Source organism: Priapulus caudatus, unplaced genomic scaffold, assembly GCF_000485595.1.
Source record: "Priapulus caudatus unplaced genomic scaffold, Priapulus_caudatus-5.0.1 Scaffold1758, whole genome shotgun sequence".
In the NCBI taxonomy this organism is placed as follows: domain Eukaryota; kingdom Metazoa; phylum Priapulida; class Priapulimorpha; order Priapulimorphida; family Priapulidae; genus Priapulus; species Priapulus caudatus.
This window is the reverse complement of record NW_014578819.1, coordinates 48984-63759: the sequence shown is the minus strand read 5'-3', so window position 1 is coordinate 63759 and position 14776 is coordinate 48984. Positions and strand designations below refer to the sequence as shown.

Genomic DNA, 14776 nt, shown 5'->3' with positions numbered 1-14776 from the left:
TTGTCGTGAAACTAGCACTATTTTCCCGTTTTTCCTTGTACACTCTAGGTATTATTAGCTCTTGATGTGTAGCATACAACACTATCATTGGATGTGTAGCATACAACACTATCATTGGATGTGTAGCATACAACACTATCATTGAATGTGTAGCATACAGTACTATCTTTGGATGTGTAGTATACAACACTATCATTGGATGTGTAGCATACAACACTATCATTGGATGTGTAGCATACAACACTATCATTGGATGTGTAGCATACAACACTATCATTGGATGTGTAGCATACAACACTATCCAGCTATCACTAGATCTGTAGCATACACCAGCTTTCGCTACTGGTTCTGTATCACTATCACATGCTAGTTTCTTCGGTTGTACCCAACTCTGTTCGTTCATTGTCAGACGACATTATCGAATCTGTATAGTAGACGACACTGTTCGTTCACTGACAGACGACACTATTGATTCAATGGCAGCCGACACCATCAGATCTGTATAGCAGACGACACAGTTGATTCAGTGGCAAGCGACAGTCGTAGTCCGTCGTCTAGTAATGGACGTCGAAGGAGAGTCCCAGCTCCGTCGGGCTGTCCTCGCGTCCCAACTCCCTCACAAGCTGTTCCAGCTGCATGCCAGCAGGTGCAGGGTTCGCGCCATCCTGGGCCACGGGCATGGCCGCTGCAGCCGCCGGCGCCGCCGCAAACGGCTGGAACACGCCGGCGACGCCGACGTCGCCGTGGAAACTCACGGGTAGTACGAGGATGCGGTCGCCCACGAACGTCTCGACGAGCGCAAACTCCTGCTCACCGCCGGGGGGCGCCACGGGCTCGGCCGTTGTCAGCCGGTAGAGGTCGTCGCCGGGCGGCGTCGCGCGGTCCTGGTGCGGCACCCTCTGGTGGCAGCCGTTGGCTGCGTGCGCCTGCCGCAGCGCGTCGCTGTCAAACGACATTCCGCAGAACTCACAACGATCCTCGCCCAGCTTCGCGTGCACCTAATCAACGACAGATACGATAGACGTGAATACAAAATACTACTTAAAGGCACAGGCACTTGGGACAGAGTCAGAAAATAATATGAACACACATTCACAAATAGGCCCTACTACCGTACCTCTCAATTACAGTTTCCACTGTTGCGTCACTGTATATCAACTTTCCTTCATAAAAACCTATGTAAAAACTAACGCCGAACGCTCCCGCACTCGCCGCTGCGAGTGTGCTGTGACGCTATGATAATATATATATAGAGAAGGTAGGAAACTCCGTTTGCGCAATTTGCGACGATCACTCCTCGATTCTTTCACATTTCACAAACTTGTCAGGCACCTACCACCTCCATATCTTGGGCTCATTCTGCCCTCTATAGTCCACTGAACAAAACTATGTAACTACCGTGGCCGAGAAGTGCCACCTTGCTTTGTAATGTGACTTCAAACTCAGAAGTCCCGCCGTTCGTGCCGATTCATCAAAAATGTATACGATTCACGATTCCGATCGGCCCCGGTAGTCGAGGGCGACGCGTAAACAAATCACGGCTGTTTATGACGCGTCCTGCCTGCAGCCAATCGCGCTCCGCGTCGCCCTCCTGTTTCAATTGTTGCGCCCCGTTTAAATTACCTCCGCCCCGATTAAATTCCACGACAATAAAAGTTTGACAGCGCGGGAATCGATCGTCAAGAATTCCCATTCGACCAGGACCCCGGACGCGTGTATTTTTACCGTACCACTAATGCGTAAACGTCCTACACTACGCATGCACTGCAGACCACACACAAGTAAAAACAGCCAACCTGTCCCAAACCCAACACTAACTGTACACCGACTCGGCTATCTTATATATACAAGTACCCCAAATACCGTCTATGGTGTGGTGGCGATTTTACGCATTAATTAGTGGTACGGTAAAAAAACACGCCCCCCGGACCCCCCTAGTTTCCCCTCCCCAACACAGCCTACTTCATTATCACGAGCGTCCGTGATTCGTACGTGGATTCCACATTCATTACAATCAGAGCTACTGTTAGGTATACAGTTACGGTACTGTACTATCGCTAGCATTAGGTACAGCTGAGCATGCGTGCGAAAATGTCCGGTGCACTATAAATCTGTAGGGGGGGTCCGGGGGCCTGGTAATCACTGGCAGCAAGAACAAGTCCGCACCTGCAGCTACAACACACACGCATCTATTGACTATATAATTATAACAACATTATATATAGTTATATAACTACTATAACAACTATAGCTACTATAACAACTATAACTACTATAACAACTATATATAACGTTGTTATATATAGTCAATAGATGCGTGTGTGCTGTAGCTGCAGGTGCGGACTTGTTCTTGCTGCCAGTGGGTCGAATGGGAATTCTTGCCGAGGTGGCCCCTCAATTGCCAGTAGCAGCAGCGCCTCCAAAGCTGACTCACTTAGCCTGTTCCTCATGTAGCCATTCCCATTTTTTTTTTAAATACGTGGCGCAACCATTGAAACGGGGGGGGGGGAGTTTCCCTAAACGGGGCGCGCGCGCCCGGTTTGCGCAACGTAGGGAGAAGCCTGTAGTATACAAGGATCGTAAATGATTAAAAGCTACAATCACCCGCAATCGAATCGAGTCTACAATGTGACAGAGATACCTTCTTGTGGCGGCTGAGGCTTGCACTGCTGGAAAAGGCAGCAGCGCAGCAGTCGCAGCGGTGTAGTGGCTGTCCGCGCGCATGAGTCCTCTGGTGCAGACGCAGCGTGCTCGCGCGCGCAAACGCCGCACTGCACAACTCGCACTGATATGGCTTCTCCCTGCTGTGACTCAGCTGGTGCGCCTTCAGGCTGCTCCTCTCACTGAAGCGGCGCTCGCAGGCCGAGCAGACGAATGGACGCTCGCCCGTATGCTTCTTCGAGTGACGTCGCAGGTGGCTCGAGTCGGCGAAGCGAGCGTTGCAGGCGTCGCACACGTACGGTCGCTCCCCCGTGTGCGTGCGCCGGTGCAGAGCGAGGTGGTTCGCGCGCTTGAACGCCGCCGCGCACTCACCGCATGCGTAGGGCCGCGCGTCGCTGTGCGTGCGTGCGTGCGCGCGCAGGTCCGACGCCCGGCGGAAGCGGCCGCCGCAGCGTGCGCACGCGTACGGTCTCGCGGCGGGGGTGCCGGCGTGCGTCACAGCGTGGCTACGCAGCAGGTAGGCTGCGGTGAACGTGGCCGGGCACGTGTCGCAGCGGTGCGCGCGCTCCTGCGTGTGCGCGCCGCGCACATGTCGCAGACGCGCGCTCGCGTCGACGAAGCGTCGCTCGCACGCACCGCACGCGTACGGAAGCTCGCCTGTGTGCGTGCTGCGCGTGTGCCGCCGCAGCCCGGCACTCGACACAAACACAGCCCCGCACTCACCGCACTTGTGCTCACGACGTGGCGGCACGGCATCCCCGGCGGCGGCACAGATGCACGGCGTAAGCGCGCACTCGCACGGCGGCGCATGCGCAACGCGTCGGTGCCGCCGCAGCTGCGCGTCTGTGCGGCACGCGTCCCCGCAGTCGCCGCAGCGGTGAGCGGCAGTGGCTGGCTTGTGCGTCGCACGGTGCCGCCGCAGGTTGCGCTCCTCCGTGTACACGGCGTAGCACGCGTCGCAAGCAAATGGCTTCTCGCCCGTGTGCGTGCGCCGGTGCCTCCGCAGGTCGCTCGCCCGCGCGAACGCACGGCCGCAGGCGTCGCATGCGTGAGGTCGCTCGCCCGTGTGCTTGTAGCGCACGTGCGCGCGCAGGCTGCTGGCGACGGTGAAGGCTGCCTCGCACGTGTCACACTTGAAGGGCCGCTCACCCGTGTGCGTGCGCTGGTGGGCGGCGAGGTCATCGGAGCGAGCGAACGCGCGGGAGCATGCGTCACACGCGTAGGGGCGCTCGCGCGTGTGCCGGCGCGTGTGCATGATCAGCTGTCCACGCTGAGCGAATGCCGCGGGGCAGGCTGCGCACGCGTATGGACGCTCGCCCGTGTGTCGCCGCACGTGAAGCACGTAGTGAGACCTGTACGCAAAGGTGGCGCCACAGACATCACAGAGGAACGCGCGAGACTTCACTACCTTCCCGTTGTGCTTACTCGTCACCTTCCCGGTCGTTGCCTTCCCGGTCATTGCCTTCCCGGTCGTTGCCTTCCCGGTCGTTGCCTTCCCGGTCATTGCCTTCCCGGTCGTTGCCTTCCCGGTCGTTGCCTTCCCGGACGTTGCCTTCCCGGCCGTTGCCTTCCCGGTCGTTGCCGCTCGTTGCCTTCCCGGTCGTTGCCTTCCCGGTCGTTGCCACCTTCCCGGTCGTTGCCTTCCCGGTCGTTGCCTTCCCGGTCGTTGCCTTCCCGGTCGTTGCCTTCCCCATCGTTGCCTTCCCGGTCGTTGCCTTCCCGGTCGTTGCCTTCCCGGTCATTGCCTTCCCGGTCGTTGCCTTCCCGGTCGTTGCCTTCCCCATCGTTGCCTTCCCGGTCGTTGCCTTCCCGGTCGTTGCCTTCCCGGTTGCCGCCTTCACGGTTGTTGTCTTCCTGGTTGCCACCTTCCCGGTCGCTGGTATCTTCTTGCACTCGCTCATCACACAGTCCTGCGGATCGCCACCTGCCGTCGCTTTCACCTGAAACGCTTCAGACTCGGCTATCCTCGCCGGGTATCTCTTGACGCGCGGCATCGTCGCCGCGGCGGCCGACGGTCAGTCTCTGTCGTCGTGCCGACGAGACGCCCTCGTCTGCTCGCGTGTTGTCGTGCCGCGCTCCATCCCACGCCGTGCCGCTAGTTGTTCTTGAAGAACTGCATGCCCATCCACGCCCAGAACATGAAGAAGAGCACGACGGGCACCGTGAGCGGCAAGAGCGTCATGTAGTACGCGAGCGTCTCTGCCTCGTACATGTCGCCGCGGCGACGCACACCGGTCGCCCGGGGCTACGGTCTCGCGTCTGCGGCGACCGCCGCTGTCGAGCCGGCCTCAAGCTTCTGCATCTCGATCTGCGACTGCGCGATGTCCTTGAGCGCCCTCTGTATCTGCTCGAGCACGGTCTCGCCGCGCTTCACGACCTCCTCCAGCTTCTGTGCCGCCTCCTTGTTCTCCTCCTCCAATCTCTTCACTGCTGCCACCTATGGGGGCAAAAACAAAAGCTTTTTTTATTCGAACTAGAACAAGTGTTTGAAATATGACGAATCATTAGTACTCAATGACCACAATTGATGTTAAATGCAAACAATAAATAATAATAATAATGACAATAACAATAATAATAGTAGTAATAAATATAATAATAATAATAGTAATAAGAATAATGACTCTGACCTGTAGCTCTGCAGAAGATTCTTCGCTGGGAAGTGAGTCTACTAGTATGTCAATGTCCTTGGCTGTTCTAGCAATGAGCTTTGCGAAAAGTTCTGCGTAATCTTCTTGCTGTGTGGCTGGTGGTTTCATTCCTCCTTTGTCAAACTCAGGAAAGCTGCTTGGTGGAGCACACTGCTGAAGTATGCCTGTGAACGTACAATTAAACCATGGCCAATCTAAGACCAAATCTCCTGGATGAAATTATCACTGTTACGCAAACTTTTTTTAATGTACGTACATACAACCAGTATACAGAAACTCCCCCTATGTTATACAACCAATGATTAAATACACAATTATACCATACAGTCAGTTAAGAAAGATTTTCCACTGGAATTTTCAACCTTATCAATTTATGTTTATGTGAACCAATCTCAAAAGACCTACTATATGACTCTGACCTGTAGCTCTGCAGAAGATTCTTCGCTGGGAAGTGAGTCTACTAGTATGTCAATGTCCTTGGCTGTTCTAGCAATGAGCTTTGCGAAAAGTTCTGCGTAATCTTCTTGCTGTGTGGCTGGTGGTTTCATTCCTCCTTTGTCAAACTCAGGAAAGCTGCTTGGTGGAGCACACTGCTGAAGTATGCCTGTGAACGTACAATTAAACCATGGCCAATCTAAGACCAAATCTCCTGGATGAAATTATCACTGTTACGCAAACTTTTTTTAATGTACGTACATACAACCAGTATACAGAAACTCCCCCTATGTTATACAACCAATGATTAAATACACAATTATACCATACAGTCAGTTAAGAAAGATTTTCCACTGGAATTTTCAACCTTATCAATTTATGTTTATGTGAACCAATCTCAAAAGACCTACTACTTAAAGGAATACTTGACTCTAGCTTCTAGGGTTATTTTCAGTTGATTTAGGTTAAAATTACGCTACATTAAAAATTTCATGGTTCAATCACCATTAGAAATGTTTTTTTTAAATGTTTTAAAACTAACGACTACAGTTTGATTACAACGACGGTGGCGCCACTCAAAGCGCACTATCTGAAAAGTTGCGCAAACGGACTTTTCAGCCAAGAGCAACAGACCGAGGGTCTTTCTTATTTATTAATTTAAAAGCAGAAGGATTGCAATATCTTATAAACGACATATAGTTTCAGTTATAATATGGATAAATTTGTGCTAAAATGAATATCGTTCGGTTAAATAGCATTTAGGTATAAATATAATTGCACTTTTGTGATTAGCCCTCGGTCTGTAACGTGAAAAATAAATTGGCTAATGCGCAACTTTTTCAGGGTGGCAGCACGATCGCGGGTGTCATGTCAGCGCCCAAAAATGAAGATTTCGAAATTCAATGTTGTTTTATGACAAACGTGAATGCGTAATTATAGATATTTATAGGTATGTGCTATTATTTATAAATCAACTAGTACTAGTACTATCATAATATACTCTCAAATTCTAGAGTAAAGTATTCCTTTAACCGTTATTACGTACTAATATAGTATTACCACTAATCGTTATTAGTTGAGTACTTCGTTATTTTGTTCACAACACATTGTTCACTGGATTGTACTCACCGATACTGTTACAAAAATGGTCAGCCATCTGGTTGACGGCATCTTGAAGTTGTGTAAGTCGATCTGACATGTTGGGAATGACATTTACCTTGCTGAAAATATACATGTGTTGTTATTAGGATTACAATACAGGAAAGAGCTTACATGATATTGGTGGTGTCTCGAGTGCTGCTATTACAATCTACTTTACTACACCTGGCAGAGCTACAATTAGTATTAGTACTATTACATAATCACAGGTTCTAAATACTTTAAATTTTTAATTACTACTGTTATGCCCCCCGAATCCTAGTTTAGGATCCTGAAAGTTGACCTTGTCGCTGCAGATAATATTGGCCTTTACTCTAATCTTAGATGCATAGTAGTACTACTACTACAGTAAAACTCGCAGAAGTCGACACTTTTGGGACCAGCATAATTGTGTCAACATACGAAAATGACGACTTACGCGTAAGTCGTCATTTTGTCGACTTATACAATGTATGTAATGCACGCCACGTATACACTGTATTAGCTGCCTTGCGTAGCAGGACATTTGCAGTGCACGTCTGCCAAATTTTCTTGGAACACTTGCTGGAAAAAATACGGTAATTCCGCGAGGCCATGCTCTGGAACGAACTAGTTAGTACTGTATATAGCAGAATTAATTTTCAGGGAGTCACACGGACTCCTGCATATGTCAAATCAGGGAGTCCGACAGTAAATCAGGGAGTATTTGACTCTCTCCGGACGATGTCAAGGTGAGCCAATGATGGTAAATAAACACAAACTGTATTTACTACCAGTCTTATTGTTTCTGCCAATAATTTCCTGTAAATGCCGTTCAAATGCTCCTCTGCAACACACGAGCACACTGCACGCATGATGCTGTGCACAAACAACAAGAATAACTCTATATTCTTGTTGTTTGTGCACAGCGGCCTCGGGACAACGGCGTGCGTGCGTGCGTGTAATCGTGTGTTACAGAGGAGCATTTGAACGGCATTTACAGGAAACTATCGGCAGAAACATTAGAAATGGTAGTAAATAAAGTTTGTGTTTATTTACCATCATTGGCTCACCTTAACAAAACAACATAAAATCAACAAAACAAACAACAATCAATATCAATATATCAATATCAATATCATGCAATTAACGAAATTTTCATCCATCTCTCCGATAGACTTCCTTAGGTCTGATGTTTCCAGGTAGATGGCTTTAATTTATTGTAATGAGTACTGTTAGTAACGCTTATAGGGTCTATGTCCCCCAGGGTACTGCCGGAACGTACCCTGGGTACGGTCCGGTATAGAATAGAATAGCAGTTTACAGGAATAAGCCCAAGGGCCTGTATCCGGTCTAATTAATACATCCAGCCTCAATTTTATTCATAGTCCCTCGCGATGTTAAGTCATTCTAAACATCATTGCGAGCGGTCGTGGTGTTGTAGGTATTATGAGTATACGTTGGAAGGTAAATTCCCACTGTACACATTACATCATGTGATCAGATCATTACATCATTACTATGTGACTAGTTAAGGTAGTCATATTGCAGGTGGGACCAGTGCCTGTCAATTTTGTTTTTGAATTCATTTATCGTTTTTGTTATGACAATTTCTTCGGGCAGGGAATTCCAATCACTGACGGTTCTAAAGCTAAATTATTTATTTTTGAGTGTATGATCTACTTGCCGTTTATACAGTTTAAAGGAACAGTAGCCTCTAGGTTCTAGGGTTATTTTCAGCTAATTTAGGTTATAANATTTGACAGTTTAGAGATATCACTAAAGAAGGCCTTTAAAGATATTGTCAATGAAATCTTGTAAAACGAACCAGACGAGTGTGACACCACAGACTGTTTGTTATCTGCGTGTCTATATAATATGCTATATAATTGCCAAACCCTACTTAATTTGCATAATTTTTTGTTTATATCAAAACCCCTAGCCCTTATTCATTCACATACTAAAAATGAGCAAAATCCGTTGAACCTGAACTGACTAATGGCAATTCCCATTTTGGCCAAAAAATTGCCGTGGCTCGGCCAAAAAAGGTTTTTTCTAGAGACGAAATAGTGCAACGGTGAACAATTGCGGCAGCTTACTGTTGTACACCTATAGTATAGATCAGGAAAGTTTCACAGGGAAGGGATTCCACTGAGCAATGGCCGCCGGTTGACAAGTTGAAATTTTTTTTTTAATGGGGTTAGGGTTATTTTTTAGAGTTAGGGTTAGGGTTAGGGTCACAATGCACCTTAAAACAGGAGTTTGAGTCCGTACGGACGTGACGTCATTGAGCAACGATTCTGGCCGCCATTGCCAGGTGGAATCCCTCCCGTGTCGTACTCAGAGATCAGTGCTGCACAGCCGTTTCAGCTGATTATGGTCTATAGATGGCGCCCTTGAAGCGAAAAGCACACATCCATTCCGCTTCCTCTCCTTGTTATATTTAGCTCCTTGCTCCAGCCAGCATGATTTTTTTTCCTATGTCAATCAAGAACATAGGGCTCTAGTGAGCGCTGCTATTGGTTGAGCTTCTTTCGTCGCTCAATGGTGTCACAGTATCGTCATATTTATAGCACATTCAAAATTCGTAATTCCTGTATGTCTCAATAGCCTAGCAAGTACAGCACGCAATTCAAGTCTGAAATGTCGGTGGACCCCGTTTTCTAATTATTTTCCTGTTTTCTGTAATTTTCTATCTTTATTCGTTTAACAATTTTTTTCCAATTAACGCAAATATTTACATAATTTATTTACAACATTTCAATAACAACAATTAATTTTTACAACAATTAAAAATTATATTTTGTATATTTTTTTAAATAGGGTTTGGGTTAGGGTTAGGGTTAGGATCACAATGCAGTGAAACAGGAGTTTGAGGCACGTGATTTGTATCAACCAATGGCAGCGCTCACTAGAGCCCCAGGGGCGGATTCAGACCGTATTTGCCGTATTGGGAAATACGGTCTAGATTTCAAAGTGCCCTTCGAAATTTTGCGCTAAAAAATACAGAAAACAATTTGATGGAATTTGGCTATATTCTTTATTTGTTTTCTTTTTCTTCTGATTCATTGACTATTGAAGAGAAATCAAAATTTTTTACATGGTAACAAAACTAGCTTTTTGATATTCTGAAAAAGAAGGGAAGTGCTTGAATCATTTCTGCATTATTGTTGGTATGCAAAGCGCAGGCCAAAATAAAGCAGAAATATAAATTCCATATGGTTTAGCTATTGCTGCTTGCCCAAATGGTGCGCTCAATGGCTGCTTCATTTTTGTTGCCAGGGACCCTTGAAATTTTGAAATTTCCTGGGGGAGACTCCCCCCCCCAGACCCCCCGCCATGTGCTTCACGCCTATAACGCCGCCACTGTGTTGGCTGTGCCCTTTTGGGGAATGTGCCCTTAAAATCTTGGAAAAATACTGTCTAGCTTCAGCCCTGGATCCTCCCCTGAGCCCTATGTTCTTGATTGACCTAGGAAAAAAAATCACGCTTCCAGCCAGCGTGATTTCGCGCAAACCGCGCACGTTCAAAGAGAGCGCGGTGGGAGAAAATAAACAAGTTACAAACCACCGCAAACTTCCAGACAGATGGCGCTCTCGCTCTGCTTGGTGCTGCCCTCATGTGTTAAACAACTTCCGCTCCGTTACGTTACGGTTTCTTGTTGTGTACCCGTCTGTATGTACTTTTGTGTAGTTCTGTACGGGGAACTTGGTATAATACATTTTCATTGACAAATATACAGTACATTGCGATGGCTTCTGCATTAGAAAACTTCGTGAATCGTATCCTTTCATTGGAAGTAGTGTTATTTATTTTCCATATAATAATTAATGAGGCGAAAGTCCACTTTAGGGAACTCGCAGCTAGGGCCTTGCATACCTCCAATCCATTGGTTTTACATATCACGTGTTAAAAACTTCCACGTTTGAAATAAAACTTTTATGGTGCATTGTCCCTAATCCTAACCTAACAACCCTAATCTAACCCTAAACCTAACCCTAACCCTAATCCTCAACCTACACACTTAATTACAATTACAGGTATGCAGGCTCCTAGCTGCGAGTCACTTCTAGGGCACGCTTAGGCTAGATCGGGCTAGCGACAGGCGGCGTCATTCCCGGTATGGTTACGCATGAGCCGGATCGAATTAGGGTTGGGTGTTTAGGGTTAGGCGTTAGGGTTGGGTTAGGGTTGAGGTTAGTGGTAAATGTGAAAATTCTATGTTTATCAAATGTACTTTGTAACATGGTTTTAGGTTCCATAACTTCAGCGCAGCGCGTGAATCGCGCATCCGTTAACATAACGATGACGCCCTGTCGCTTAGCCGCAGTCCTTAGGCTTATGTTCACGAAGATAGGAGAGTGTGTGGCTTGTAGGGGGTTAGGGTTTGGGCTTAGGGTTACGGGTTAGGTTTTTGCATCATTCCTTTGACATTCTGCAGCGGATATCGCGCGAAGCGCGCCACACGCCGCTAGCGGCGCTCTAACCACAAACGTTGCTGCCCCCTTCTTCACCTTACACGGTTTACATATATAACGCATAGCATCAACTTCGCTGAATTGAGGGAGTTCTGCGCCATTCGACGATCGCGTTTGACTAACCAGGAAGCTCGACAATTTCTTAGAAATGCTTCCAATTCGAAGTTCGTTATCGGGCGCTTTCTTTGCCGTAATTAACAACGTATTTTCTAGTTTCTTCTTTGTTTGTTGTTGTTGATCGAGGATAAATACATAATGTGCTTCGCCCGATAGACGGCGCCAACGAACTGCCGGAATCTTAGAGCCATATTAGGACTGGTACCCGTTTGGCCACCTTTTTACTCCGGCATTATCGCCTACACTCACGTAAGTGTTAGCGTCTGGAACCTGTCGAACTGTTCGACTTCTATCTACACCAGTTCTATATATGTGTAATTCTCCTTATCTCATGTTGTTTGTGCCACGCAGCACAGCATCTCATTGTTTGTGTTACTACTACTAGTTATTAGATTTCGCTGTTTCTTTAGCATTTATATTTTATTGAAACGTTTCAAGTGCTTAGTGGCACAGCCTGCGTCGTGTGTTCGGTCTAATTGTGTGTTGCAGATGAGCATATCTGACCGGCATTTTACATGGTGCATTATAGGCGAAATTTAAGAGTAGAGAAAACGTTAAGACTCGGTATTGTATTAACATTCCACAATCCACACCTACGAATTACTATTACTTTCTATTATTTACAAGACATGTTACAATAATTACTTACTAAGTACTTACTTACTAGTACTAGTAGTAGTAAGTACTTCTAAGTTACCAGCACTACTAGTACTAGTACTATTTAGTAACTACCAGGGACGGCAGCGAGCTAATAGTAATTAGTAATAATGACTAACTCTGTTTATTACTAGATATGGGGTATCTATAAGAACGAACCATAACCATAACCCAACCTAATTATATGATATAATATTATATTCTATATTGAATGAAATGACATGTCATTTGGTTTTTATTTCCCATGTCATACATTCGGGCCATTATATATTGGGACCATGTTCTCTATCTTGAACCACTATGTACTAGCTTTACTAGACTACTACGACTTAATAGTACTACTACTACTACTATAGTTAACTTTTATAGTATAGTACTACTACATTACTGACTAGCTCCAAGAAACAGGTCTTTGCTTAGCGGTTAGAATACCCTATTACTAAGACACAGCCGCCACTTTGAAGTCTTGTTTCAATAAAAATCATAATCTAACTAAATACGAAATTTATTTTACTACCAAATTCTTAATGTTATAGTATATGGCCTTAACTCTCTTTCGAGAAGAGGTTGCGAGGTGCAAAGGCATATATAATAGGACTTAGGACTCGCTCCACCTTCGATTAAGCCATTGAGTGACTAGCTAGCCGAGTATGAGGTGGAGAGAGTGCCAGTCTTTATGGGTATTAGGCGCGGGCAGGCGGCGCACTGCCTTTACAACTTCCCGTTACGAGCCCTCGCCATTGGAACCTTGCATAAACTTGGCAGCTTGGGGCGCGAAGAGCGCCGCGTTAGGTGTTCTTCCTGTTCTGACACGCCGTTTCATTACTGGGCAAGGTTCGGCGAATGTCAGAATTTCGACAGTCATTTCTGTGATTATCGGCTATGACAGCAGCTCGGTTACGGAACAGACCCTTACTCGGTTACAGTTTTTATAACAAGTGAACACTGTTCACGCTTCCAAATGAACTGCCCTCTGTGTTCCCACTAAAATGCGGCTTCCGTTTCGCTAGGCCAGCCCTATGGACTTTCCTGGCTGCCCGCTGGCCTATTCATCGTGCGCACGCGATCCATACGCCTGCAGCGCTGCATCTCACTGTCGTAGGACGTCTCCCGCGAGGTCGCCCGCTCGCTCCTGCGGAACTGCCGGGCAAGATCGCGCAGCACTTACGGATTAACACCTCTTTCGCAAACGTCATTCTCTAGATATTCCCGTTCATCTGGATTAACGGAAATTCGCTGCCATCCGTTGATTTGATACACAGAAATCTGTGCATACTTCGTCGATAACTAATGCGCTGCCCTACAAGTGGATTTTGCACCTCAATTAATATATACTAGTACTCAGCCTACTAACTTACTCACTAGCTACTACCTCCCTACCTTACCTCCCACCCTTACTACTGCTCATAGTCCATCAGACCGCCGTCCCCTATGTCCCCCAGCGGTACTGCCGGAACGTACCCTCGCGCGTACGGATCTGGTTTACCCTTCGGCGGTTAACGCCTCCTGCCGCAGGGAGCTTAAATGAATGCGGGCTATTACAGTAGCTAGAGCTAGATCATCCTAGTCACGCCGGCCCAAGCGGTACTGTGACTGTACTACGGTAGTGACGGTGGTCCACTGTAGAGTTTTCTGATAAAACAACAAATTGACTAAGTGGCAGCACCACCGCCGTAGCGACCAGCGTGCTTTGTGCGAGGGAGGCTCCCTGTTGATCGGTCCACCCTGTTAGCCGGTCGTTTAGCCTCGGAACATTGGTGACCGGTCACCAGTCGAGGAGCCACGGCCAATACAAAGATGCGTACTGAAAACAGCCGTTTTCATGTCAAAATAATCTGATGGATGCAATAGTGTTAAGCGGTTTAAATAGTAATGATGATATTAAGAAAACCGAGTTTCGAAAATCTTTATTTCTTACCACTTATGCTCTGCCACATGCAGTATAATCATTTACCTGCTCGTACATGCAGTATTATCATTTGCCTGCTCGTGTCTACCGTATGACCCCCTGGCATGAGTACAACCATGTGTATATATTTTTTCATGTGTGTAGTCTTTTGAATTTCACCTTTAAATATGTAATACAGATACTGTCTCGGTTATCACGTCGGATGGCCGTAACATTGTGGTGAGTATTCGCAGTTCATATATTCGTGAAATGTTTTTTATCATAACATTACTACATTTATAATACATATGCTTATATGCTAATATGCTTATTTAGTACCCCCAGCTCTAGTGTGAAGGCTGTCCTTTCTTGGCATTTTTTGAAGTTGGGTACCTTTAGGCAGGGTGCGAAATTAACGCGAGTATGGAGTCAAATGCTCCCCGATTTACTGTCGGACTCCCGGAACATTCTGTCATACTAACAAGTTTCCAGAGCACGGCCTCGCGGAATTACCATATTTTTTCAGCAAATGTCCAAAGAAATTTTCGCAGACGGGCAACCGCATGAATCTTCAAGATAAGCACATGCGTTATTGTTAAAGGACAATTGAAGTCAAATTTTATAACTTCTGTAACGTTTTTATACATAGAAATATATATTCAATAACGTATTCCATTTCAAATCCGGCGCCCGATTTGTAAGAAATCCATGAATATTAATCTAGGTCATGTGACGTCACAGCCCCATGTTGATGAAACACGCCATTATATAGC

General features: G+C 46.6%; 3 protein-coding genes across 3 annotated transcripts in view; 1 reads left to right on the top strand and 2 right to left on the bottom strand.

Moving 5' to 3' along the window:
* Nucleotides 1–68: 68 nt before the first annotated feature.
* LOC106817536 (zinc finger protein 431-like) lies at nt 69–4743 on the bottom strand. The gene is made up of 3 exons (XM_014822208.1): nt 4287–4743; nt 2642–4228; nt 69–998 (listed from the first exon to the last, which is right to left on the bottom strand). The coding sequence occupies exons 1-3, from the start codon at nt 4653–4655 to the stop codon at nt 555–557; spliced, it is 2400 nt and encodes a 799-aa protein (XP_014677694.1). The 5' UTR covers nt 4656–4743; the 3' UTR covers nt 69–554.
* Nucleotides 4744–4813: 70 nt separating this feature from the next.
* Nucleotides 4814–6962, bottom strand: LOC106817535 (mediator of RNA polymerase II transcription subunit 21-like). The gene is made up of 3 exons (XM_014822207.1): nt 6876–6962; nt 5732–5916; nt 4814–5098 (listed from the first exon to the last, which is right to left on the bottom strand). The coding sequence occupies exons 1-3, from the start codon at nt 6943–6945 to the stop codon at nt 4907–4909; spliced, it is 447 nt and encodes a 148-aa protein (XP_014677693.1). The 5' UTR covers nt 6946–6962; the 3' UTR covers nt 4814–4906.
* A 3521-nt stretch (nt 6963–10483) lies between these two features.
* The window catches only part of LOC106817538 (U6 snRNA-associated Sm-like protein LSm8), a 6255-nt gene continuing 1962 nt past the window's right edge, over nt 10484–14776 (top strand). Inside the window, exons 1-2 of the mRNA XM_014822210.1 lie at nt 10484–10645; nt 14203–14243. Of these exons, the coding sequence (XP_014677696.1) occupies nt 10615–10645; nt 14203–14243 (72 nt within the window). The 5' untranslated portion in view covers nt 10484–10614. The remainder of the gene's footprint in view (nt 10646–14202; nt 14244–14776) is intronic.